Source organism: Botrytis deweyae (genome assembly GCF_014898535.1).
Source record: "Botrytis deweyae strain B1 chromosome Unknown BDEW_003, whole genome shotgun sequence".
Classification (NCBI taxonomy): Eukaryota; Fungi; Ascomycota; class Leotiomycetes; order Helotiales; family Sclerotiniaceae; genus Botrytis; species Botrytis deweyae.
Genome location: NW_024066210.1, coordinates 2,068,720 through 2,095,867, shown reverse-complemented (window position 1 = coordinate 2,095,867; position 27,148 = coordinate 2,068,720). Strand labels below are relative to the sequence as shown.

General features: G+C 44.1%; 8 protein-coding genes across 8 annotated transcripts; 3 read left to right on the top strand and 5 right to left on the bottom strand.

The window, feature by feature from the left end:
- EAE98_001981 (uncharacterized protein) lies at positions 1-4,192 on the bottom strand (the record flags this gene model as incomplete). Its single annotated transcript, XM_038949600.1, has 6 exons — positions 1-278; positions 328-2,229; positions 2,305-2,369; positions 2,482-3,660; positions 3,777-3,969; positions 4,162-4,192. The coding sequence occupies 6 exons, from the start codon at positions 4,190-4,192 to the stop codon at positions 1-3; spliced, it is 3,648 nt and encodes a 1,215-aa protein (XP_038814585.1).
- Positions 4,193-9,358: 5,166 nt separating this feature from the next.
- Positions 9,359-11,470, top strand: EAE98_001980 (uncharacterized protein; the record flags this gene model as incomplete). Its single annotated transcript, XM_038949599.1, has 1 exon — positions 9,359-11,470. One exon carries the CDS (start codon positions 9,359-9,361, stop codon positions 11,468-11,470), a length of 2,112 nt encoding a protein of 703 aa, XP_038814584.1.
- Positions 11,471-12,568: 1,098 nt separating this feature from the next.
- On the bottom strand, positions 12,569-15,163 carry EAE98_001979 (uncharacterized protein; the record flags this gene model as incomplete). The annotated part of the gene is made up of 1 exon (XM_038949598.1): positions 12,569-15,163. The coding sequence occupies one exon, from the start codon at positions 15,161-15,163 to the stop codon at positions 12,569-12,571; it is 2,595 nt and encodes an 864-aa protein (XP_038814583.1).
- A 393-nt stretch (positions 15,164-15,556) lies between these two features.
- Positions 15,557-17,218, top strand: EAE98_001978 (uncharacterized protein; the record flags this gene model as incomplete). The annotated part of the gene is made up of 3 exons (XM_038949597.1): positions 15,557-16,124; positions 16,180-17,051; positions 17,105-17,218. The coding sequence occupies 3 exons, from the start codon at positions 15,557-15,559 to the stop codon at positions 17,216-17,218; spliced, it is 1,554 nt and encodes a 517-aa protein (XP_038814582.1).
- Positions 17,219-17,521: 303 nt separating this feature from the next.
- EAE98_001977 (uncharacterized protein) lies at positions 17,522-18,591 on the bottom strand (the record flags this gene model as incomplete). The annotated part of the gene is made up of 3 exons (XM_038949596.1): positions 17,522-17,648; positions 17,712-18,484; positions 18,538-18,591. The coding sequence occupies 3 exons, from the start codon at positions 18,589-18,591 to the stop codon at positions 17,522-17,524; spliced, it is 954 nt and encodes a 317-aa protein (XP_038814581.1).
- A 458-nt stretch (positions 18,592-19,049) lies between these two features.
- EAE98_001976 (uncharacterized protein) lies at positions 19,050-20,700 on the bottom strand (the record flags this gene model as incomplete). The annotated part of the gene is made up of 3 exons (XM_038949595.1): positions 19,050-19,080; positions 19,142-19,799; positions 19,851-20,700. 3 exons carry the CDS (start codon positions 20,698-20,700, stop codon positions 19,050-19,052), a joined length of 1,539 nt encoding a protein of 512 aa, XP_038814580.1.
- A 315-nt stretch (positions 20,701-21,015) lies between these two features.
- On the top strand, positions 21,016-25,053 carry EAE98_001975 (uncharacterized protein; the record flags this gene model as incomplete). Its single annotated transcript, XM_038949594.1, has 4 exons — positions 21,016-21,259; positions 21,411-23,493; positions 23,688-24,972; positions 25,027-25,053. The coding sequence occupies 4 exons, from the start codon at positions 21,016-21,018 to the stop codon at positions 25,051-25,053; spliced, it is 3,639 nt and encodes a 1,212-aa protein (XP_038814579.1).
- Positions 25,054-25,223: 170 nt separating this feature from the next.
- Positions 25,224-26,367, bottom strand: EAE98_001974 (uncharacterized protein; the record flags this gene model as incomplete). The annotated part of the gene is made up of 2 exons (XM_038949593.1): positions 25,224-25,407; positions 25,571-26,367. The coding sequence occupies 2 exons, from the start codon at positions 26,365-26,367 to the stop codon at positions 25,224-25,226; spliced, it is 981 nt and encodes a 326-aa protein (XP_038814578.1).
- Positions 26,368-27,148: the final 781 nt, after the last annotated feature.

The window sequence follows — 27,148 nt, the reverse complement described above, 5'->3', positions numbered from 1 at the left end:
TTATTCGTCGTCCTCTGCCTCCACACACCAAGAATGGTCCATCACTTGCTCGATAGTCAATCTTGAATCAACATCCCGATTTAGCATACCTCGGATGAGATCGATACTTTCTTCGCTCATAACATAAGGTACCCTAAGATCACGATCCATGATTTCGTCAATACTGTAGAATGGATTTTCTTTATACACGATGGTGTAAAGAAGAATACCAAGAGCCCAAACATCTTGTGGTTTTCCTTGATATGGTTTACCAGAGAGAACTTCAGGTGCAGCATAATCTGTGATGGCATTAGACATAACCTCAAATACGTGAAAGGAGTAACTTACCAATGGTTCCTACGAAGACGTCAAAAGGACCGCTCTTGATATAAGCGGCACTTCCAAAATCAATGAGCTTGATACTTCCTTCACCATTAATGACTATGTTCTCGTCCTTGATATCGCGATGAACGACAAGAGCCTTGGTGTGAAGATGATGAATGGCACGTGCAACCTGTGCAAAAATGCTACGACATTCCTTTTCCTCCATGTTAACTTTAAGCTCAATGTAATCAAACAAATCCATTCCTGGATATCCGTGAGGTACCATTTCAATATAGTAATTGACGGAATCCTCAAAGAAATCAGACATCTCCACGATATTGGGGTGTTGAAGCCCATCCCGACGCAAGTAATCGAGAACATGAATTTCAAGGGGCACAGTTCCCAGTCGACGATCGCGAGTCCAGGTATCGACAAGAATTCGCTTTTTGGTGACGTATTTGAGGATAACTTTATTGTTACCGCTCTTCTTGAATCGAGCAAGTTTCACCTGACCATAAGCTCCTTGACCCATTTCTTCCAGTATTGTGAAATCATCAATGCTCTTCTTGACAACAGTTTTGACCTCCGCTGGAGCAGCTGGCTTTTCCTTCTCATGAGCTTTCGAAAAAGACCGATCGCGACCTGTAAACTTAGCCGCTGTCTTTTTTGCTGCGGCCTTGAGCTGTGCTGTGAGCATAGACGCATGTGATGTTTCATTCTTGGGCTCATCGGAATCTGAAGAGTCCATTTTCATGGGAGCTGGAGGTCCAGTTTGACCTGGAGAAGGTTGGTGTAATGGTGTTTCGAATCCAGTCAACATGGGAGTTTCCATACCATTAGCAAGTTTTGCGGCGTGGATATTCCTTGAGTATGTAATCCATAAAGCGTAGACAAGTTCGGATTTTATTACAGGCTCGTGGGGCGTGAGTTCGTCTTCCTCGTCGCTTATTTCTTCGATGACGTTTTCATCGTAAGCGGGAGTCTTAGGATCCGATTTTACAACCCTAAGTTGAGCGTCAATCTTGAGCTCTGAACCGTCCCTATGTTTGGCTGACAATCCGTCTGGTCTCAAGAAATATGTTGATGCATCGGCTTTTCCATCCCGTAGTGCAAGAAAAGCTTGAGCCCGTCTAAAGCTGTGTTCAGGAATGACAATTCCATCAACCATATCCACACCATCTTCTTCGACTAAAATCTTCAACATCCTATCGAAATCGGGTATTAAATCAGTAATCAATCGACCGTCGGGTTTATCCTGCCCAAATAATGCAGCAGAGAAAACGGAATTGGAGCTCGTGATTTTCAAGGTTTGCGCAGACAAAACCATGATGCCAGCAATATGAGGAAAGCTAGAAACGCGGAGATCCGTGCTACTAGGAACTCTGTCGACGACTGCGGGAATATGAACACGTCCAGAGGTACGGGCGGTAAAATATCTCCGTTTACTGACTTCGGCATAATCAATCTCTCCACTCCTACCATCGATTCCTTGGCGTGGAAGTCTTGGTAAAAGTTTCCCAATATCCATACCTGTCCAATCAATGTCGGCTCCCCATATCGCATCGATAGATCCAGATATTTTTGTTATGGCAGCATCATCGTCAAGGCTGACGATGGCTACATCTTCATGAATCTCTTCCAAAACCCAGATAAGGCCACCTCTCTTCTCCTTGACCCACAAGCTTGCCGAACCCGTTGCGCCGTTTCTTTTTTCAATAGGCACCACGTCGCCACATAAAAGAACACCCCTAGATTTATTACTTTGATGATTTGAGCCACCCTTTGCTGCTCGTGTTCTCGAAACAAGACTGGATCCTGCACCATCGTCGGTTTGCGCTCTACGAGGAGGTTTCTGTACTTGACGCGAGTTAGGTTTACTCAAGAGGCTAGCCGTGATACCACCAGGCCGTCCAAGCAGCATCGATGCTGCGAGCCCTGGTCAGTATACAAGCAATGGAGTAGAGATCTTGAGATCGTCTGATTTTGAGAAAAACAACTTACTGCTTGATGTTGAGCTTGATTGCTGGCTTTGATTCTGTGATAATAGGGTAGTCTGTTTTCCAACCCTGTGAAGGCTGTTAATATTTCGTGGGGAAATAAAATGCGGGGTAAAGTCTGACGCCCACAAAGCGAAATATCAAAGGCTTTAGAAAATCAAGATAATAAAGGTTTACTTACTCAGTTCCCAAGCTGTGTGCACTCAATTTCTCCTCCAACCATGGTCTTCTTTCTTTTTGTACAACTTCGAGGATACCCATTTTGCGAACCTCTGCTTTTGTAACACCAAATACGAGACAGGCTAGGTCGTTAGCCGCCAAAATAGTGTATGGTGAAGTGCTTTCCGTGGTAAAGATAGCTTGTGCAGCAGGCGCCCATCTACTCGAATGACTGTGATTTGCTGTTCCTAAAGAATGTCCGTATGTTGAAGCGCTGGTGGTCTGTGTCAATGGAGGGGAAAACATAGATTCGTGGAGAGAATCAGTAGCTATGTAAGGTTGTGACATAGCGTCCATCAGCTTGTTCTGTAAGCTCAAAGGTTCCAGATCAGTGTAGGTTCTCTTGAGACTTTGGCGCCTCGTGACTGGTGGGGATGTTTGCGCTGTCGTCCGACTCTCGTTTGTTGGAGTCCTAGAGGAAGGTTCAGAATCCGCTGGTAGGGCTGTTGCTAATCCCTTTTTGGATTCGATGGACTGTAAATCATCTTCGCGCAAGGTATGTAATGAGCTTGTCACCTTTTTAGCGCTGGTAGGTGAAGGCGGAGAACTGTCCATTGGCTCTGGACTTTCGGAACGCACGGCAAAGCTAGCATCGAAAATATTCCGAGAATCCAGAGTCGTTGCCGGTCCGGTAAGAGGTCCCCCCATTGTCTGCTCTTCTCCAGCTCCAATGTTGTTCGCTCCAACCAATTTGGCTTTTGCCAAAAGCTCGAGCATGCCTTGCATCTCCGCGTCTCCGTTTACTCTTGCTTGAGCACTGGCTATACCAGCACTTGTTGTTCCCCAGCCCAGTTTCTGCGACATGAACTCGACGGACCTCTTCAAGACATTTTGACGGTTGTGGATAAACTCATCCGATTGGTGGGCGAAAGAAAAGGAATGTAATGATTCAGATGGGAAACGGGTAAGATCTTCGGTAAATGGTAGAATTGGAGAGGATGGACCAGACGGCATGGCTACAGAAGCTGCTCGACCAGAAAAGGGAAGAGTCATTGAACTCGACCGAGCACTCATCGACGCAGCTCGGGAAGAGCTTTCGGAGGCAGGCAAAACTGGTACTCTCGGCACTTGTTGTCGAATTCGTCTTAGACCTGAAGCACCGAGCCCATGCTCATGTTCCGTTACGACTGGCGATCTAGTACTGTAGAAGTTTCTCCGTCAGTCACCGATTTTCCCAACGTCATTTGCACAATCAGGCGCAGATTCGCCCCATGACCTCATGACATGTTCCTCCTGCACTAGGCACCAGAAACTAACCTCGACATTGTATCAAACTCTGCCGCCGCCAGCCCGTCATCAAAGGAGAATCGTATTCTAGCTCTATCCGGTCCTGCTGAAGCATGTGCGAGGAGGTTCCCAGTACTTCTGTTTTTCGGGATGGACAAGTCTGCAGGGCGAAGGGGTGAACTGCGGTCGCGATCGGGTTCCCTGGCTGTTTTGTTCTCGAAGGCTGAGAAATAACCCATTAGTTTTCTTATAATTCCAATGCGGAAGGGAAAGGGAGAAGTAGGTAAGGTACGACGGGCAAAATAATGACGAAGGTTTGTTGTTCGGCGGAATTCATGCGCCGATCAAAGGGAAACCTCGAACAAGGAATTTGGAACAGAATCAAATCACCAATACTAAGAAAATAAAGACAAACCATGATTATTTGAAGTATCCGTCTTCAGCATAATTGTGAAGACTCTTATAAGTTCACGAGCTTCTTTTTAACTTCCAAAAGCCAGAACGATTGTTGGTTTGGCGGTTACGAGTAGAAAGGACTTTAGTACAGTAGCAGTGTCAGTCGGCAGCCTCAAGCTGTTATGTGTAACAAATGATCTCGTTTCGAGTAAGAAGCACAACTGTACATTAATAGAATATGTTCTCCTGGGGCAAAAAGGGTGTTTCGAGATATATTGTCAGGAAATGGATTGAATACGTTGAACTTTTGCAAGTATCCAGAGATATGTAAACTCGAAGGATTCGTGAGTTAGAGAACTCGGGTTGCTTTTGGTTTTGCTTTTGTGATAGAAAATTAGAAAATCGAAATTTGAGAGTGGTACTGGAAAAAGGTGGGGTCGGAAGAGAAGTTAAGTACAAGGCTTGTCCTTGAGTTTGTTATATCTGACGATATAATATATGTATGTGATTTGGTATGATATAATGTGTACGGAGAGTGCGTGTATCATGGAGATATACCGAGTAGACAAATACCAAATTGTGAAGTGGTTGATGTTGACGTAGATGTAGATGTAGATGTAGATGTAGACGTAGACGTAGGTAGATGTATTAATAAGATGAGCAATAATGAATGTTAGAAATTCAGATATAACGTTGTCTGACGATGAATGAATGATAAAGATGATTAAAAGACGTCGTCTTCTTCCTTTGCTTCTACTTCTGCTTCTGCTTCTCCTCTTGCTTTATGATTGATTAATGAATGACCGATCACGCAGCGAATTACTCGAGTCTTCTTCTTCTGTTGCTTTCCAGCTTCTCACGTGAAGTGTTTTATATGGTGGAGAGTCCAGTCAGCAGCAACAACGGTTTTATCAAATGAAGAGGACGGAATCGCTGGAGAAAACACTACCACGTCGGGGCTGATAGGTTGGAGGTTGGCTCGAGGTTGGGAATACCGCGACTAGCTACGTATTAGGTATATCCTAGGTCCTCTGTAGGTTACAGATTCGGTTCATTCGCCTCGTGGCTATGACTATTCAACTGCTTTTCACGATGGATGGATGATCCAACCATCCAATTCATCCAATCAACCAACCATCTTTTTCCTCTAAACGCTATACCCCACCGAAAAGCAGTTTCCTATGAAACATTCAAGACATGCCCAGGTGGTAATTTTCAAAGAAGAAGCTCCAAGATTCCATGACGGCTTTACGTGCTAAGTAGTAAAGTTGTGACTTGTTACTCTATCAACGCCTCCCAGATTGTTGGATTAGAGTTTTCTAAAGCACAATTGACCTTGGTCAAAACATCAAATGAACCTTTCACATCTTTTACCTTGGCCTCTAAAGTCTTAATTTCCAAGGTAAGACCTATATTGATGTAAACAAGAACATATACGGCATATGGCTAGGGAGTATACTTTTTTCAAGCAAGGGCTTGCTGAGTCTGAAACTATTTCCAATGTACATACATTAAAAGTACGCCTAGCAAGATGCTTGCTGCCAACTCCTCATCTCCATTTGCTCGTATGCAAGCACCGAGTTGACAAGCTCGACATATTTTCGTTTATGCTGTACACTCCTCCTCGTCAATCAATTTCAGCTACAACCCAGCTACAACCCAGCTGTCTACCTCGCTACCTCGCTACCTATACATTTATATATTAATCACACGTGGGCTTCTTCTCCAGCTTTCATCTCATACTGGAGGGCTTGCTGATTAACCATTCGATCCGAGATGGCGTGCAGCATCGTGACACAGCATTTGAGGCCGGGGGTCGGATCTTTTTAACCGTTACCGCCCATACGCTCAATTTTGGGGGGGGTGCTCGAGTAACATCTGGTCTTCGCGTAACCCCTTCATGAGGTTGATATCATCATAAATACTTTACCAGATATTTATATCTGTATGGTTATATCATCCAGCAGCTCTTGTGGTGATGTCCAACTTTTTTATTCTTCATGTATCATAATTTTTTGTTTCAAATACCCTCGAGATACCTACTTCGCCAAGGAGAATTGGTCGTATGGTGTCTCGATATTAGTTGGGGTCGACTCGACGATGATCTTCCTCTAATGGCAATGATCCGACGGTACGAGGGTACCTCGGATATCATTCTTTCATTCTTTGACAATATATCTACGATATATCCTTGAGGACCTGAAGAAAGTAAATCATCTTCTGCATGAAGGAGGCGTACGTACAGAGTACATTCATGAAGACAATGTTTCTCTTTAAAGTTTATTGCCCTCGAGTCTACCTGTTTTCCTACCTTTCTTTGATTATCAACAAAATCGAAAAGGAGAGATCATACTTGCAATTTCATGTGAATTGAATGTTCTATTGGCTGCTGCGACGTGATAGACCCGACTGCCCAAATAAACCTCTCCTTCTATCAGGCTAATATGCCAATTCATCCAAACTTCACCGTCCACGCAGGTCTCACCACCCATTTCTCAATACAATCAGTCAATCAATCAATTATGCTGTCTTGTGGCGGGAGTATGGACATATGGATATTAGAAGATACGCCCACTCGCAGTAAGGTTCAACCATTTGGCATGTGAATGTGAAAGAGCCAAAAAATAAGAAGGTTATCGATTGACCCTTCAAAGCTTGGCAGAGAGAAAGTGGAGAGAGTGTACAGAGTACTCCGTAGAGATTCCGCTTTGACGATTCGGACCAATCCTCCAACTTATGTCGACATACCGCAACCTAGGTAGTAATCTTGTACCTACTAGGTAGATACGATACGATCCGATACCTAGGTAGTAGTCCCCTTATTTATTTAGTTATCCGGAAAACCCCGCATTCAGCTGTACCCCAGAGAAAAAGGGTGGCAGTGATGAGTAAGAGGTGTTTGTGAGAATCAGTTTGGGAATTTGCTTGCGGAGAACGGCAGAAAGGAAGAAAGGAAGAAAGAAATGAAGAAAAAGAAGGAAATGAAAAGAACAGAAAACAAGAGAAGAAGAAAAAAAAGATGCATGAATTGCTGACAATGCCAAAAACATCAATCATACCTCCCTTCTCCCTACCTTTTGCAAGCCAATATTCGATAGACCTACCTGGTACTTACCAAAGTATTACAGTACTGGTGTACTCTCAATTGTACGGAGTAGAGCAATCGCCATGAATCAAATCCATTTTCTACCTAACCTTACCAAGTTCATGCTAGGAAAAACTCGTCGAATGTAGCATCTTTTATCCACTTTGGACGACCAAACAACCTTGGCTCAGCCACGAAGCCATTCGCACGGCCAAGCGTGATCTAGTCACTAGTTTGATCATCCACGCCATGGTGAAAGCAAAGCAAAGGAAAGGAAAGGAAAGGCACGGCGATGCTTTAACTGTGGAAAAGATCAACTAAAATCCTTCATCCCCACACCCACACCCACTTCCGCTGTCTCGGGAAAACGGGGGACCGGTGGAGAGGAAATCCGAGCGAGGGAAAATCACACACTAACACGACTCGACGAGGATTCAGGTCTTCTTTTTCTCCATCGACTTGACTTGATGTGGAAGAGAGACGGGGGGGTTGTGGATGGCGATGGGAAGGTTGGCTGTAGATTTTACCATGATAGGTTGATTTGTTAGATAGTACCTAGTGAATACCTCCTGGTGTCCTAGGTAGAGAGATAGATCTATCGATACCTAGTACATAGAGAGACATAATCAACATTTCTTTCCCAAATGATAGCTTCCATGCAGTCCGATATATTATTTCACTCAACATGGCTTTCTGGATACTATTTATTATATTGCTACATGATGGTCTACTACCAGCTTAAATAAAGTCCACTCAATGCAATTCAATCGAATTCGAATATAATCCATGTGTAAAAGAAACCTGCCATCAATCAATTGTAAAAAAAAAAAAAATATAACATCTCATATTGTAAATCAATGATTCTGGGTTGCTTACTTGCTTACTTGCGTGTTTGCGTGTATATCATGTATGCATGGGGCAAGAATGGATGTTTCTCATGGTGAATAATGCAACCCAACAACGGGACCAGAAGTTAACTGGTGAACCCATCGGTTCCAGCCTTCCAGACTCAGGTAATCTACATAGAGAGTTCCACTCAGTCCACTCAGCACTGTCTTTACGTGCATCTTGAATTCTCAACCTATCGCCTTCCAGTGTTCGTTTGGAAACTGGAAAGTCTATGCCCCAGTGTCCACCCTCGAGAGTCTAAAACGCGTAGTGGCCGTACATCGGTCGGTACTCCGCCTGTCTGGATTGGATTGGATTGGATTGGATTTGACTGGACTGGACTGGCTTGTTTATTCAATAACCTCTCACAGTCTCACCTCTGACTTCTTACCTCTTTCCTATCTCTTCTCTCCTCTCACCTCTCTCCTCTCTCGCCCCTTTCACTGCAGGGCAATTCTTCTCCTCCTTATCTCCAATCTCTCTCACTCACTCTCCCTCTCTCTCTCACCACCCTCTTCATAATCAAATCTTGTCTCATGCTTGCCATTTTGAACATCTGATCATTATCTCGAATCACGAAGCTTGTTCATGTGCAAGGCCAGTTGAGCCGATAAGGAGGCTTTACGATAAGGACTGGGAAAGTGATCGATATTCGATACCGCTTTGGGTATTCCGAGATATTTATCATTCACATTGCATCCATCCTTTTTCCTCGGTGGTGAGTGTCTTTGCCTACTATTGTCATATTTCATATGCATGTGCATCTCATTTGTGAATTGTGCCATTAATTCTTCGAGATAGTAGATACACAAAAGATCTTCTACTACCTACTACTATACTCCTATCTCTCTCCCCGCCTCAAACATCCATCTCCCACTTTACGTTGCAAGAGCCGAGGAAGATATAATCATCGCTGGTCGGTCCTATTAAAAGAACAAAGGAAAGGATTGAAATATTTCCATTGTCTCCCGGAATAACTATTGCATCTTCGATTCGCATACATTTCGCAATCGATATATGGGATTACATTATCCTTGAGCCTTGTTTACGTTGGATTGATCAACTCGGGTTTAAGACATTAGTGAATTGAAATCAAGGACCCTCTCGAACTTCATCGTCAGCCAGTCTTTAGCTACACTTTGATCACTTGCCTCCTTTCTAAAACACAATCGATATCGAATTCCTGGAACAAGAAGATTATCTCATACTTTCAATTAAACCCGACAATCAAATGGCCAACACAATGGCGGGGTTTTCAACCCCAGTCGGAAGTTCAACACCAGTCATGAACGACGAAAGACCTGTCAAGTCCAAAGGCAAATGGCTTCAAAGAATAGCTTCTTCGCCTACACTCGCACAGTTTAGTCGGAAACGAGCGAAAAGTAGTCCATATGGGAGCAGGTCAACACTTTCCTGTCTAAGTTTCGCTCCTCCCATCTCGGAGAACCCCCCCGCCCAATCAACAGAAGGAACTTCGTCCGCAGCACCAGTCTCGGGGCCAAGTTCAGGAGTTAGCTCAGAAGCAGATTCGACTCCAGTTACTCCTGGTCTTGATACGCCATATTATGATCCAATGTATCGTCACATTGCTATTCAGCGCAACGAGAACGAAGCGATGGCTGGTGCCTCAACACTGATGCAAGACTTACAACAACTGACCATCGCAGAGGCAGGAGAACCTGCGACTTCATCTCCAGATCATGAAATCGTCGAAGATTACTTTTCACAGCCGTTGACCGTAAAATACAAACCTCTCAAGAAGAGCAACTTTAAATTTTGGGATAAAATGCCACACGAGGTTAAGCTACACATTTTTGCATTCCTGAAACCAAAGGAATTGGTACGAGCTTCCAACACTTGTCAAGATTTCTACAAAACTTGTTTCGATGGACAGCTCTGGACATGCTTCGATGCCTCAGAGTTCTATGCCGACATTCCCGCTGAATCTTTGGCAAAGATCATTGTAGCAGCAGGTCCTTTCATCAAAGATCTCAACCTTCGAGGTTGCGTACAAGTCGAGCACTACAAGCGTGCAGAAGTGATCGTGAAAGCTTGCAAGAATCTTATCAATGCGACACTTGAAGGATGTCGAAATTTTCAAAAGGCAACTTTACACAATCTTTTGAAAACTAATGGAAGATTGACCAATCTTAATCTTACTGGATTGTCAGCTGTCACAAATGCAACGTGCAAGATCATAGCACAATCCTGTCCGCATCTCCAGATGTTCAATGTTTCATGGTGTACTCATATGGATGCGCTTGGTCTACAGCTAGTCATTCGAGGTTGTCCAAATTTGATGGATCTCCGTGCTGGAGAAGTTAGAGGCCTCGACAATGAGGATTTGGCGCTACTAATATTCGAGACTAACAAATTGGAGCGCCTAGTCTTGAGTGGCTGTATAAATATTACTGATAAAGCTCTTCAATTAATGATGCATGGGAATGATCCGGAACTCGACGCTTTCAGCTATGCACCATTAGTTCCGCAACGGAAACTTCGACATTTGGACTTGAGCCGCTGTAACAGATTGACGGATGAAGGTGTGAAATCACTTGCCTATGTTTGTCCAGACTTGGAGGGTCTGCAATTGAGTGGATGCATTACTTTGACAGACAAAGCACTCGAAAAAATTCTAGCTACCTGTCCAAATTTGACACATCTCGATTTGGAAGATCTCAGTGAACTTAGCAACGATTTATTATCCAATCATCTCGCTAAGGCACCTTGCGCTCCCACCCTTCAACATCTCTCTGTCAGCTATTGCGAGAACTTAGGTGACACGGGTATGCTCCCTGTTATTCGCGCTTGTACTGGTCTTCAAAATATCGACATGGACAATACGAGAATCAGCGATCTAATCCTTGCCGAAGCTGCAACTATGGTTCGACTCCGATCCTCACGTACCACAAATCCATTATCACGTCCTTGTCCTGGTCTTCGCATGGTAGTGTTCGATTGTTCGAACGTTACATGGACCGGAATTCGTGAAGTTCTTTCGCGAAACTCGGAAATTACGAAGCCGGTTGATCATGATAATTTACATAGATATTCATTTCCCACAGAAATCATTACGCTCAAGTGTTTCTATGGTTGGCAATTGACGGTGGATGAGCATACGAAGAGAGTTTTGAGAGGAGATCTTTCGGCAGCAGGAAGACTGGAGAGGAAATGGACGGAATATATGATGGCGAATGAAGAGGCTGGTGCTGGTGGGGCTGGGATTAGGAGGAGGAGAAGGAGAGCGAGAGAAGCGCAGATGATGCATGCTGATGAAGAAGAAGGTGGAGTGGCTGCTGGTGGGGGCGTTGGAAGAAGAAGGAGGGCGAGAAGTAGTGCGTGCGCTATGATGTGATTATCCATATTGAGAAAGGTTGGAGTATGGATACATGAAAATGAGATACGGTACATATGATGGGATATAAAACGAAGATTGCAGAGCAATTACACGGTTGGAGTCATGATTTTGGGAATGGCTCGATAGATAGCATGCGTTTTTATCTTGGTTTGGGGTTTGGCTAGATATCTGGTATGGTGTCTAGATGGAAAATGTATATGGGTTTGGATTCGAAAATAGTTATGGAAATTTGAATGCGATGCGAATGGAGATGGGAATGACTATTCTTCTCTTCGTTTCTGAGAGGCATGGAGCTTACAACCTTTTGTTTATTTTCGTGGCTCGCTTGGACGGGTCTGATGGATTATTTGAGATGAGATAGGATGAATGAGATGATTTTGGATATCAGAGATGGAACCTTCTTTCTCTTTCTGTTTATTTGTGTGGGTATCTTCTTGTGATGGGTTGTTTAGAATGAATAAATGAATGAATGATTGATTGGACTTTGTTGTGGTTGTTGTTGTCACTGTGATTGTGACTGTGATGATTTGGTAGGGGGATATAAGAGGTTTAGATGGGATGATGGATGGTTGGATGATGGATGGTTGGATGATGGATGGTTGGATGATGGATGGTTGGATGATGGATGGTTGGATGATGGATGATGGATGATGGGATGATGGGATGATGGGATGGTTGGATGGTTGGATGGTTGAATGGTTGAATGGTTGAATATGGATATGGATATGGATGATGGAATGATTGGAGATAGATATGAATATGAATATGAATATGAATATGAATATGAATGTGAATATGAATATAATATAGTATATATCTGGTGAAGTAAAGTTTTGAATAAGATAAGTGAGATTAGATGTAATATATAATAAAATAATTTTATATCATAAATAATATATAATGTAATATAAGATATAATATACATATCTAGTAAAGTAAAGCTTCAATGAGATGAGTGAGATCAGATATCATATATAACATAACAACTAAATGTACGAGTTAGATGGAAATTTCTATTTCTATAGCTCTCATTCTTTTTACACCTCTTACTCTTTTTACACCCCTCAAATTTCTCACACACTCCACTCTCAACCCTCAATCCAAAATTCTCAATTCTCTCACCAACTCCCAAAACTTATGTTGACCCTCCACACCCTTCTCCTCAGCCCCAATTGGGCCCCCTGTATCCTTCACCGCATTGCTAACCAACTCGGTCGCAACATCCCACTCATCCTTCTCCACGAGCGCCATCAACAAAGTACGCATCGTATTCCACGACGTGAACTGTTTACTCTTCTGCACATTTCTCAGATACGAAATCGCCGTATCGGTATCCCCTACACTTGCATATCCCTCGATCAATCGATCCCAGAAGATGTGATCTACGGATCCGATCTTCAGCTGCGCGCGTTCGATCAAAGTGGTCGCGGCTTGAAAATTGGGGGGTGATTGGGCGAAATAGTATTCGAGGAGAATGGTGTAGATGTATGTTGAGGGGGTGAGTCCTTGAGCTGCCATTCGGTTCATGACTTCTGACACGGGAGTGATATCTGTGGGGACGCCTCGGAGGAGGAGATGGATCATTTTACCGTATAAGAACTGGTTTGGTGTGACCTTCATTTTTTCCATGACGAGGAAGGTGTTGTTTATGGCTTCAATTTGTTCTGCGGGACTCAGAGTTTCTATGTCTGCGAATGTTTGATCCAGGATTGTGACGAAAGTGGCAGCATCTGCTTGGACGCCCTGACCTTCCATAGAACTCAAAATTTCTGGAGTTTTATCTGGATGGCCAGCGCGGACTATTGACGAAAGAAGTGTGTTATATGTTTGAACGTCTGGAATGATACCCCATTGATCTGCCCAAGCGAGGATGCGATCGGCCGCTTTTATTTCTTGTCTTTTTATAAGACCAGAAACTGCGGCATTAATGGTTGCAATAGTAGGTCTGACAGCTCCCGGGATATCCTTCACGTTTTTCGAATTTGAGATCTTGAGGTTAGGATATTTTTTCCGCGCTGCCGCTAACCATAAGCGACCCATCTCATCTAATGCGCGGATACCAGCTTCTGGTTGATAACAGTGAATAAGACCACTGATTCTGGTAGTCCAACAGGTTACATCTGGCTTTTCTCCAGATGATATCATCATGGCCCAGACTTGCTCAAGGGCTTTGGCATCGCGGGAATTTTTGCAGCCATTCAACATGGCATCCCAGGCACCAAGGTTTGGAGTAAGATTGTTCTTGATCATGTGATTCCAGACTTCAATGGCTCGAGGTTGTTGTTTGAGATTCATGAATAACAAAATGAACAGGTTGTATAAAGCAGGAGTGAGATACCCGGTTTTATACCCAGATTCGAAACCATCTTTGGCAGTTGGGATATAGATTGGAAGTTGTTGCGCTTGGGACCATAGTCGCTCTAGTGAAGCGACGTCTCTTCTAGCATGCGCATCCATAACTTTCTTGTGTAAAACCTGGGTTCGCATATTTTCCGTCACTTTGAAATCCTTTCTAACGTACTGCTTCTCGGTGAACTCCTTGATGGTAGACCAATCATCTTTGACTAGACTGACCACAGATTCAGGCACATCTCGGAAGAACTCAGCGGCATCAATCAGAGACATTGAACATGCGTTGACAATATTCGAGATTTTTAACATGAGTGGCTTCGCATCTTCTACCATGGTAGCTGCGCCAATTCCAGGCTTATCAAGTTCAAGGAGAAGCTGAAGTGTTCCCAGTGCGATGGTAGGCAGTTGATACATCTCACCTGGGGGAAATTGTGGAGTGAGAAGACTAAATGCATGTTGAGTTCCATTTTGGCGTTTTTCCAGAAAGATGCTATGCAAAGAATGACTAGGAAGATTTGACCAGTCAGAACAGGAAGGTATGACTTCGGGATCTGATTTATTAATTAATTCCTGGCTTTGGAGTCGTCGAGGCCGACGACGACAAACGATATTCCAACATTTGAGAAGTTCAGATAGGAGTGTCTGTCCCTCTGCCGTTGTAACACCGGCTTCTAAAATGTTGTCAATCAATGTGGTTATCATTTGTACCCATTGAGTTCCACGCAGTAAACCCAACTCAAACGTGACCAATATCATTTCTGAAAAAGTAGGCACATCGTTACGCAGAGGCTGCTCCTCTCTCTGCTCCCTTATGAGCCTCAGCATTCTTGGTACTGTAGACTTGAGGTAGACAGGCCATGAATTTCGACTAATTGTACCATTTTTCCAAGCAGTAGGCCCAAAATGTTCCACGAAAAACGACCAGCAATCATTAAGGGGGCGTTCCTCCCGGAGCATTTCCTTTAACCTTTCTCCATCTTGATAAGCCTTCACGGCCGATGATGTCCTCTGGGAAAGCTCTGATGTACGAGTTGGTTGTCGAATCGATTGTTGCTTGAGGGTATCTTCAAACATTGACTCCAATGCATCTACTGGCTCTCTGGTCGCATGGCGAGTAGCCGGTGGTCTTCGCGGTAATTTTGATCTATTCCTCATTTCCCCGCCTTGGAAACCTCTCGTCGATTCCGCATAATCCTCTTTGTATTGCTCACTCGTGGAGCTTTGAGGGGTACTGATTAGAGAGTTAAATGTAGCTTTCGAGTGCCATTGGAAGGATTTGTTTCGACGTAAATGACTGAGAGCCTGTCGACATGTCATACAAACATAAGGAGAGCTCATATCAACTGTCTGACGGTAGGAACCCTGAGGGTTTGTGAACTGATCAAAAGCTGGTACACATGAATCGCATTTCAACAATATTATAAATTTATTAAACTTCCACGGAAACCTTTGACAGGTCGGAAACTTAAATGCCGACGGCACGACCTCATCCACCACTATCCATTGGTTGATGACGATTTATTACTAAGCTAGGAGGCTACCCGAAACTATCCCGAGCTTGGCTTTAAGCATAGTAGGTACCATGTCAATCATGTCATGTCTACTGGTAAAGCTTGATACAATTCCATGCTTTTTTGGTTGTAGGAAAAGGAGTTGGAGGTTGTCAACTTAACTCTACAAATACAATACGGAAATATATATTCAGTTGAAATACACCAGGGAGGTATTGCAATGACTACTCTACAGCCCCGCGGTCCATACTCGCAAGAGGAGCTCAAAAAGTTATACCCCGATGAGCTACAACTCCAACTTGTGCAGGTTCTAATGCGACATGGCGAACGAAGTCCCGTTTCTGCGAGATTTCAGAATGCTGGACTGCAACCTTACTGGCCGTATTGTTCAGCAGCTCGGCGAATGGTGAGCGCTACAATGGAAGCTAATTCATCAGATTGGACTCCTCTGCAATGGAGACGTCGCCTGGAAACATTCGGCAATGATGATGGCCCTATCATTGCACGAGGACCTCGAGGAGAAGTGGATGATGTTTGCAATCTGGGTGAATTGACAGACAAGGGGAGAGAAACGACTTCACAGCTGGGAACTCGACTTCGAAGACTTTACATTGACCAATTGGGATTCCTCCCTCAAATGATACACAATACCGATTTCTTGTACCTCCGCGCGACGCCAATCCCAAGAGCTCTGGAATCAATGCAGGAAGCTTTCTTCGGCATGTATCCGCCCTATGCCCGCGCTGCAGCTTGCCCACCGCCAACTATAATCACACGCTCGCCTTCTGGTATGTGCTGCATAATCTCGGACCTTGAGCTTCATGCTAACCGCCAATTCCCTAGATGAGACTTTGTTCCCGAATGATAGTGGTTGTAGAAGATTTGCTCAATTATCCAGAGCCTTCGCACAGCGAACCGCTGATCGTTGGAACGAAACAGACGAAATGGAATATTTAAATTTCCTCATTGGCAAGTGGATGCCGGATTCGAGTAAAAGAGTAGCCGTCGATTCTCACCCTAGACTTTCTGGTATTATGGACACCATTAATTCCACCCTAGCCCATGGTCCTGAAACTAGATTACCCAAAGAATTCTACGATCAAAGAGGTCGGGCTATCATAGAAAAAATAGGAGTTGAGGAATGGTTTACTGGATACAACGAGTCTGAAGAATATCGTTCTCTTGGTATTGGAGGACTCATGGGCGATTTAGTCGAGAGAATGGTTGGGAGTGTTGAACACAACGGGCAAGATGGCTTGTTTGAAACTGGCGGTGAGAATGGTTCGACTGGCATCGGAAGAGGAGGGGAGAGAGCTATAAAGATGGGCTTGAGTGGTTGCCATGATACAACTCTTGCCGCCGTTCTTACTAGTCTAGGGGCATTCGGGGACCGGCCTTGGCCACCTTATACGTCTCATATTGCTTTAGAGATGTTTCGTAAAAAGCAATCCTCACTTGGAGAACCCAAGTATGAGATTCCCAGCAGCAGTACTGGTACCGGAAAAGGACTGCTTTCAATATTTGGATTGGGCAAAAAAACTGAAGCAGGGCCCATTGGTATTGCAAGGAAGAAGCTTAGTGACCTCTCGGAAACGGAGAGATCCAAGCTAGATGGCTATTATGTTAGAATTCGTTATAATGATGAAGTTGTGACAGTTCCTGGGTGTAGGCCACAAGGCAAACATCTCGATGGCGACCAGTCATTTTGTACATTGGTATGTTATCACCCTCAAAAATCCCCAACCGACGTTTGGCTAATCATCTCTAGGCGGAATTCAAGAACATAGTCGACAAGTTCACTCCCGCTCACTGGAAGAAGGATTGCTTAAACAATCTAGATGCACCGGCTTTTCCCAAGATCAAAGAGCCCGCGGGATATTAGATATGATATATGAATATATTACACAAGTTGTTTTTAGAGGGGAGGGGGAGTTATAGATGTACACTACATTATGATTTTGCATTGTACAGGCTTAGATAAATTGTCAAATGTAATTAGAAGAAATTAATGCATAATTTCTGGCGTCTGGGATATCATGCTATCTATAGTCTTCTTGTATGCCAATCTATCCACCACGTTGGTCGGGTATCGTTCTCCATATCCAAAGATAAGTCTAAAACATATCCAGGATTTCATCTAAAATTGTGACCATCCAGAATAACTCGTCCTACAGTGCATCAGTCATTACAATCTAGATGGCTCAGAAGTATTTCCTGGTTTATTTCCTTCGATGACAACACCAAGCGCAGATCCTGCATCTAGGGCTGGCAGAGCTGGAGTTGTAGAGAATGATTCGTCTCCAGAGAAACGCCTGTGAAAGGTTAGTATACATCATTCTGCAGTCTGACTTCAAAATAATTATCGATTAACTTACCATCCTCGTTCTTCTCCTCCACTTAAGAAGCTACAATCACCATTCTTCTTGATTTCCCATCCACCTCCAACACCATTGCCATTCCTCCATCCCACTTCAGGAATCTCTTCTTCTGGACCTTTCCACATATCCACATCCTTTCCTGCCTCATCTCCACTCTCTTTTCTCTCAAAGACACTCAGCCCACAAGTAAACGGTCTGAAATCCTCCTCACCGACATCCTCTGGCATTCTCCCCGTCAAACATCTGCCAATCGCTATCAAAGTCGCGGCATGTGTGCATATGATTATGGCCTTAACACCCTCTCTATCCGCATCTTCTATAACCCTATGTAACGCATATGCCGTCCTATCATGCAAAGTTTCTATACTCTCTCCATTAACACTTGGTCGAATTTTCGGCACATATTCTTTATCGTATGTAGGGAATAAAGAATGTAATAATTCTGGCGTAGCAGGACTAGGATGATCGAATCGGGCAGTACCGTACCATTCACCCAAGCCGTTCTCACCGCGAATTCTAAGGGACGCGGGGTCACTTGTGCGGGAAGAGAGATGGGGGATGAGAGGAGATATCGTTTGAATGCAGCGGTAGAAGGGAGAGGAGTAGATTCGCTCAATGGGTGGAGAAAGGGTGCTTAGATGGAGTCCAAGTTCTGCAGCTTGCGCTTCGCCATATCCTGCGAGCGCGGGATCGCTAGGTATACCGGTAGGAGTGGGGATATTGGCGGTATATGTACCTGTTGCAGGGTCGACAATCCAATTTGAACGAAACTTGGGAAAGTCGGTCAGTATGGATAAAACACAAACTATGAGAGAAAACTTACGCCGTGGCGAGTAACGTAGATGGTTGTCAACGAACGTGTAGGGTTTGAAGACATTTTTGAAAATAAAATTTCGAGTTTGTGAAAAAAATATTATACTTTCAGATGCGAGGACTGGATGTTCTATGTTGTTTTTTCACGATGACGTTTTGTGGAGGAAATTCAACATGTACCTGGGAGCTGGGCCTTTCTCCGCTCCTCGGCTGCGATAAGATAAAGAAAGGGGCCCGTTTGGAGGAGTTCCGGAGTTTTTAGATAGACTTGGGACAATGTCACATCAAAGAGCAATGTTTTGTTTTGACTTCATTAGCAGGAGATGAGACTCGATTTCTTTGTGTCATTTATTACATTCAATAATTCCTCATGGTACAGTCAAGATCAATGTGGACAGGATGGGGTCGCATTTATACATCATTGGTAATTAATACACAGGCATGGTTATAGTCCTATACAGCGAAGAGTCCATTCGATACGTAGAACATCCTATTCATAACTATGATCTATTCCATAGTAAATCAAGCCTCTTTGCCTCTTGTAGTTTCATACCTATAGAATGTCAGTATCGAGTCATGTTAAGATATTGTTTTCACTTAAGGTGGCAACATACCTCTTTCCTCTGAATGCCCAAACACCCCAGTTACCGCAGCTAACGTCTTGAGGATCCATGTCGTTCAGATCCCATCTCAAACTTCGGAAGCGATTCTCTCCTGGTTCCATCAACATGTCCATTTCTCCACCTACGGTCTTTTTGACCCAATCAATATCTCGATCCATATCGTATTGTGTGTATCCCGTAACCAAGATTGGCACTTTGGTCTCTAACAGTTGTGGGATAGTTTCCGCCCACTCGTGTGAACTGGCTGGATGTCCTAAACCAGGATGGAAAAGCATGAAGCAATCAAAGTAAGGGTCATAAGGATAAAAGTGACCAGCTTTGTGAAGAGTGTGATAATACTCCACAAAAGTGCTAATCTTCAAGGAGTTTGTGATACGATCCTCAACAATTGAGCCAAAAGGATTTCCCGGAGTTCTCTCAGGTAAGGGAAATTCAGCATCTCTGTTCGCCATACTTTCGGGGCCAATGAAGATCAAGTGGAATGTGACTCGAGGAAATAGATGTGCTAATTGCACCCAAACTTCTCTTGGCAACGAAGATTCAGCACGAGCTCCTAGAATGAAGATTCTCACTGGTGGCGGGGTTGGTCTAAGATTCTTGATCTCAGATCCACCACCGGTTCGTGCAGGGTGTAGGTTATAACGAAGAGCTGATTTTGTTAGCCAACAGTTTTTCTAAGAGATATGGAGGTCCGACATACCACTCAAACTCTTGAGACCTTCGACGGTCAGTCTTCCACCCTTTTTGATATTATAAGGACTCAATTCATGCAGCACACTTCCAATAGTAAGAGGGTACGTCAACAACCTAGTCGCTTGTCGTAAACTTCTTTCGTCATTGATGGCCTTAAACTCCCTGGAAAACAATAGAGTATCCCAATTTGTCATGTTAACCATCGCTTCTTCAATCTGATCTCCAGGGTACTCGAATTCTGGAAAGAACCTGCCGGAGCGTAGATCATGATCATCCTCGTTTATCTCCCGTAGGGTATCACAAATTTCCAAATGTGCCTCATAATCATCAGCCCAATGCTCTTCTGAGCATGATACAGGTATTCCGCAGTCTGGGCATTCGAAATCGACGTGGGCTGGTGGTAGCGCACCTGTAGCAGATTTCCGTGCTTCGGGATCGTCTGGATTTGTTGGCAATCGAGTCTGGTGATGATCCGGATGTGGGCAATAGGCGTTCTGCTTCATAAAAGCTGCTCGTCTTCTAATTTCGGGGGATGGCGAATTCGAGAACGAGTGGAAGAGGTTGTTCGGCTTCAAGAGAGCTCTTCCTTCAACCTCTGGAGGCGGGGTTGATTCCAAGCCACTTGGAGTTCTATATTGCGGAGGCTCATTTCTTGCTACCTGCCCTTGCCCAAATGATATTGCTCGACGGCCCAAGTCCTTTTGCGCCAATTGATTCCCGGATGGCAAATTCGAAGAGAGCTTGGTACTTCTACTATTACCAGAAGTAATGGTTCTATTGCCCAAGCCGATTGACCTAGGCGTTTTCCTGAGCGCATGTAAGCACTGCCGGCAAGTATATGAAGTTGAAGGACGCATGATCTCAAACACTGTCAAGCTTCTTGAAAAAAAATTGAAGAAGTAAAGTGCTTTACAAACTGTGTATAAGAAATTTGATACATGAGGTGATTTCTATGATAAGTGGTCGCGTATTTGCGTATCCTTTATTAAAGCGGCATGGATTCTTTTAGCTCGTGAATATTTGTAGATTCAAGAAAACAACCTCGAACACCCAAAGCTTTGCGACAAGCTACTTGTCGAACTCTTACAAATGATACTACCATCTTTGCATTTTCGCGCAAAGTGAATAATCTTACCTGAAGCTGCGCAGACTTTCTGCGCCGCTGCCCAAACATGGCTACCACATCAAACCAATTCTTGTACAGCTTGACCATCAACCCTCCCACCGCCATCACCCAAGCAATCCTCGGACAATTTGCTGGCACGAAAGAGCAACAGATTGTGACTGCCTCTGGTTCGCGTCTCACTCTCCATAGACCAGATCCATCGCAAGGAAAGATCATCACAGCACTTTCACACGATGTTTTTGGTATAATAAGAGCTATTGCAGCTTTCAGATTGGCTGGTAGCAATAAGGGTAAGTCCTTCATCTCATCCCACTTGAGCTTCACTTAGTGATTTGAAGCATCGATGGCAGCACGAATCATACCGATATGAACAGCCTATGGGGACGAGTGTTATAGAAACTCGGTCACGATTGAGAGCTAAGCTAAAATAAACAACCGCAGATTACATTATCATCACATCCGACTCTGGCCGTATAACGATCGTCGAGTTCGTCCCCGCACAAAACAAGTTCAATCGCCTACATCTCGAGACTTTTGGCAAATCGGGCGTTCGAAGAGTAGTTCCAGGGCAATACTTGGCTGTGGACCCGAAAGGCAGAGCTTGCTTGACTGCATCGGTGGAGAAGAACAAGCTTGTATATGTCTTGAATCGCAATTCTCAGGCGGAACTTACTATATCATCCCCCTTAGAAGCCCATAAAGCACAAACTTTAGTGTTCGCATTGGTAGCATTGGATGTGGGATACGCAAATCCGGTGTTTGCGGCTCTCGAGGTTGATTATGGAGAGTCGGACCAGGATCCCACAGGTCAAGCCTATGACGAGATTGAGAAACAGCTTGTCTACTACGAACTTGACCTGGGCCTGAATCATGTGGTGCGAAAATGGTCGGAGCCTGTCGATCGAACGGCGAATATACTTTTCCAGGTGCCTGGAGGAACGGATGGACCTAGTGGTGTTTTAGTTTGCGGAGAGGACAATATCACCTATAGGCACTCTAATCAAGAAGCGTTCCGCGTTGCTATTCCTCGCCGCCGTGGTGCAACGGAAGATCCACAAAGAAAACGAAACATTGTAGCAGGAGTTATGCATAAACTCAAGGGTGCTGCAGGAGCTTTCTTCTTCTTACTACAGACAGATGATGGTGATCTTTTCAAAATAACCATTGAGATGGTTGAAGACGATAATGGGCAACCAACTGGAGAAGTCAGACGTCTCAAAATTAAGTACTTTGATACTGTGCCTGTTGCGGCGAGTCTCTGTATCCTCAAAAGTGGATTTCTTTTTGTTGCAAGCGAGTTCGGCAACCATCAGTTCTACCAATTTGAGAAGCTTGGTGATGACGATGAAGAAACAGAATTTGTCAGCGATGATTTCCCAACTGGAGCTCATGAATCATACACGCCCATCTATTTTCATCCACGACCAGCTGAGAATTTGAGCTTAGTCGAAAGTATCGACTCGATGAATCCGTTGATGGACTGTAAAGTTGCCAATCTCACGGACGAGGATGCACCACAAATCTATTCCATTTGTGGTACCGGCGCTCGAAGTACTTTCAGAACCCTGAAACATGGCTTAGAAGTAAGTGAAATCGTCGAATCCGAACTGCCTGGTGTGCCATCTGCAGTCTGGACGACAAAGCTTACTAGAGGTGATACCTATGATGCTTACATCATTCTCTCTTTCTCAAACGGTACTTTGGTTCTCAGCATTGGTGAAACTGTGGAAGAAGTAACTGATACTGGGTTTTTGTCATCGGCGCCAACACTAGCTGTACAGCAACTTGGCGAGGATTCCTTAATTCAGGTGCATCCTAAAGGTATTCGACACATTCGCGCGGATCGTCGTGTGAATGAGTGGGCTGCTCCTCAGCATCGTTCTATCGTTGCAGCTACTACAAACGAACGACAAGTTGCTGTAGCTCTAAGTTCTGGAGAGATTGTCTATTTTGAGATGGATTCAGATGGATCTCTCGCCGAATATGACGAAAAGAAAGAGATGAGCGGTACAGTTACCTGTTTGAGTCTTGGTGAAGTTCCAGAAGGACGTCAAAGAAGTCAATTTTTAGCTGTTGGTTGCGATGACTCAACAGTACGTATTCTGAGTTTGGATCCCGAATCAACACTGGAGAACAAGTCGGTTCAAGCTTTGACTTCTCCTCCAAATGCTCTTTCCATTATGGCTATGTCGGACTCATCATCTGGTGGCTCAACTCTCTACCTTCATATCGGACTCTATTCTGGTGTCTATCTACGAACCGTTTTAGATGAAGTGACTGGAGAGCTCTCTGACACACGAACACGTTTCCTTGGACCAAAGCCTGTCAAGCTTTTCAGAGTAGCCGTTCAAGGTCAGACTGCAGTGCTTGCACTCAGCTCTAGACCATGGCTCGGATATTCCGATCCCGCCACCAAAGGGTTTATGCTCACCCCACTAGACTATCCAGCTTTGGAATGGGGCTGGAATTTCAGTAGTGAGCAGTGTACTGAAGGAATGGTGGGAATTCAAGGACAAAATCTAAGGTACGTTCATACAATTGTTATATTTTCAAAAGCACCATATACTATGATGATTTTCTTATCGTTAAACTTCTTATGTCGTCCATGACTATGAGGATGTAATATTATAATTCCAATTGTTCCTTCTGAAATATCTAATCCCACTCAATTATTCAAAAATTTACACTTGGTTTGGAGCAATGGCTAATTCACCATAGAATATTTTCTATCGAGAAACTCACCGATAACCTTTTGCAAGAATCCATCCCTCTAACCTATACTCCTCGTCGTTTCGTCCGACATCCCGAACATCCTTGTTTCTATGTCATCGAAGCAGACAATAACATACTTTCTCCAGCCACAAAGCAGAAGCTACTCGAAGATCCTTCTGTTACAAATGGTGATGCCACAGTACTTCCCCCTGAGGAGTTTGGTTACCCGAGAGGAACAAACCACTGGGCGTCTTGCATCTCTGTCGTCGATCCTGTGACCGAAAAGAAAGTCTTGTCTACAATTCACCTCGAGGACAATGAATGTGCAGTCAGCATCGCTGTTGTTGCTTTCGCTAGTCAAGAAGATGAAACATTCTTATGCGTCGGAACTGGTAAAGATTTGGTGGTTAGCCCGAGATCGTTCTCTGCAGGTTTTATTCACGTGTACCGCTTCCACGAAGACGGTAAGGAGCTCGAATTCATACACAAAACGAAAGTTGAGGAACCACCTATGGCACTACTTGCTTTCCAAGGTAGACTATTAGCTGGAGTAGGGAAAGATCTACGTATTTACGACCTTGGAATGCGACAACTCTTACGAAAAGCACAATCTGAAGTTGCGCCTAATATGATTGTTGGATTGCAAACCCAAGGTAGTCGTATCATTGTCAGTGATGTCCAAGAGAGTATCACTATGGTCGTGTACAAATTCCAAGAGAATAGACTCATTCCATTCGTGGATGATACTATCGCAAGGTGGACATCGTGTACTACCATGGTAGATTATGAGACTGTGGCAGGAGGGGACAAATTCGGCAACATTTGGCTTCTTCGTTGCCCCGCTAAAGCCAGTGAAGAAGCGGATGAAGAAGGCTCAGGTGCTCATCTTCTACACGAACGTCAATATCTGGCTGGAGCCCCTCATCGATTAACATTGATGGCGCATAACTTTTCCCAGGATATTCCTATGAGCATTCAAAAGACAAACCTCGTTGCCGGAGGTAGAGATTGCTTACTGTGGAGTGGTCTTCAAGGCACACTTGGTATCTTGATACCATTCGTCAGTCGAGAAGATGTAGACTTCTTCCAGACATTGGAACAACATCTTAGATCAGAAGACCCGCCTTTGGCTGGAAGAGATCACTTAATATACCGAAGTTATTATGTGCCAGTAAAGGGCGTCATTGATGGAGATTTATGCGAAAGATATACCCTCTTGCCAACGGACAAGAAACAAATGATTGCAGGAGAGTTGGACCGCTCGGTTAGGGAGATTGAGAGAAAAATATCGGTAATTACCCCTATTCATCTTTCTTGGATACCACAAGGCTAACAATAATTCTAGGATATTCGGACACGATCGGCATATTAATTTGGCGTAATTTGGGACAGGGTCTTGTACCAGACGGCGCTGTATATTTTATAAGGTGCTTGATGTGCACTGTAACATGGACTCCATCCATCTCATGATGTTATGTTAAAATACAAAAATGAAGAGGAATCTAAAACACGCAGTTATACAGCAATGTGCGAGCAAAAATCTCATGATCTCTGTCCTGTGAATCTTCTTCTCGCAACATCATATCTCGACTTCCCTTTTCCCTTTCCTTTCCCTTTATTCGATATAGGATTTTCTTTCTCCCATCTCTCATCATCTTTATATATTCCCATTGCGAGCTCAAGGTCGTAGTTCGCTTGTTCGAGATATAGGACTGCAATATCGTATCTAACGGGAAATTCATTATTAGCCTTAAGTCCTTCCAGTGTTATCCACCACCCCTTTTATTGAAACCCACACACTCGATAGGGTTTGAATTCCTACAAGCTGTACAGGTAGCTCTTCTCTCTTTCTCAATTTATCTCCCCGCAAATCAGAAACACAAACTCACTCAGAAACTTTACACCCAACCATGAATCTCCTCACGCAACTCTTCTTCCTCTCTTCTTCCTCCCCCTCCACAGGCCGCGGGCTCAAACTCACTCCCCCTTTATACCATTCCCCAGGTATCAATATTGTTCTCCTAGCCAGAAGGAGGTGATCACTTGTTATACCATTTTTCTTTCGCAACACATCAATTGGTACACCGTAGCGAAAGGATAGAGAAGTCATGGAATCGGTGGCGTGCGAGAGGAAATGGAGGGTATCTTCAGATTGTGGTTCGGTTTTCGACTCCAACTGTGGTAGGGCTTGTGATTTGGAGTCTAGAGCGGGAGAGTAAGTAGGAGGGGAAGGTCGTGGATTCGATTCGGAAGAGGAATGAAGGGATTCGTAGGAAGGCGGTTTGTCCGACGGCGCAGAAGCTGCTACCGAATTGTCCACCGCTTCTGCACTTCTAACCTGACAGAATGGACAGTAACTCCCGAATCTCTCATTGCCCTCTATACATTCCCCGCAGATAATGCGTCCACAGCATGATAACCTTCTATTTTCTCTGCTACTTCTCCTTTCTTTCTCATTCCAGTGTGTGTCTTCTGTTTCCTTCTCCATGTCATATGCCGGGCTCTTCTCTGAGAAGACCACTTCTTCTTTCATTTTCTCATTCAAACTTGAACCACTTCTCGTCGATTGAAGGGAAGAATTGCTTCCTAGCGTAGATGCCGAGTAAGAAGGTAGGCCGCTCTTCCCTTCATTCCTCTCTATCTGCACAAGTAGACGCGCACAAGTGCAGCAAGATTCCTGGCTCATTTTAGTCATTCTTCTAAACCGTATGATATCAAGTATGCGTAGAAAAGATTTTGGTAAACAGAGAAACAAGTGAAGGAAAGCTCTAATATTGATTGTTTTATATGATTTGATTTATTGTACAAGTAATGCTGCCTCCTGATAACATTGATAGCTGACTATTTGCCCCTCGCTTCATACGAGTACGGAAGGCGGGGTGACCTCGATGTGACGTAGCGCTACATGTTTTCTTATCGGAATGCACAATCGTCATCTACCGACCTCCTCTGCAATTCTTCTACATCATTCAACTTCGGTCTCCTTTTTGGTAACACGTAGAACATTGAAAACTTTTCTAATCATATCACATCATTTCTAATTTCTCCTACCCAACATCGATACTTTTACATCATGTCGAGTATCCAATTCGTTATGACTATCTCCTACCTACCTCGGAATCCTCAGAATACCCATAATCAGTATCGGCATTCCATCGTCTGAACGTTCAAACGGTTGCGGACCTCTCAGCGTCCTCTTCAGCGTCCCCATCAACTCCTTTAATCACCAAACCTTCGTCCAGCTTTTCTTTGGACGATTTAAAAGGGGAGGTGGCATATACATGTACTTAGCTCCAGCACTCCGATCTATTCTATGTCTTCTCAGATCAACTGTCGTATTGGGAAATATCAAATTATAAACCGACAATATCTCATCCGCAAACTCATAATTCCCCAGGTCCTTTTATCTCGTATTGAACTCTAGGCACCTCTTCTCACCCTCTTTGGGCAGCAAATGAAGGGAACCA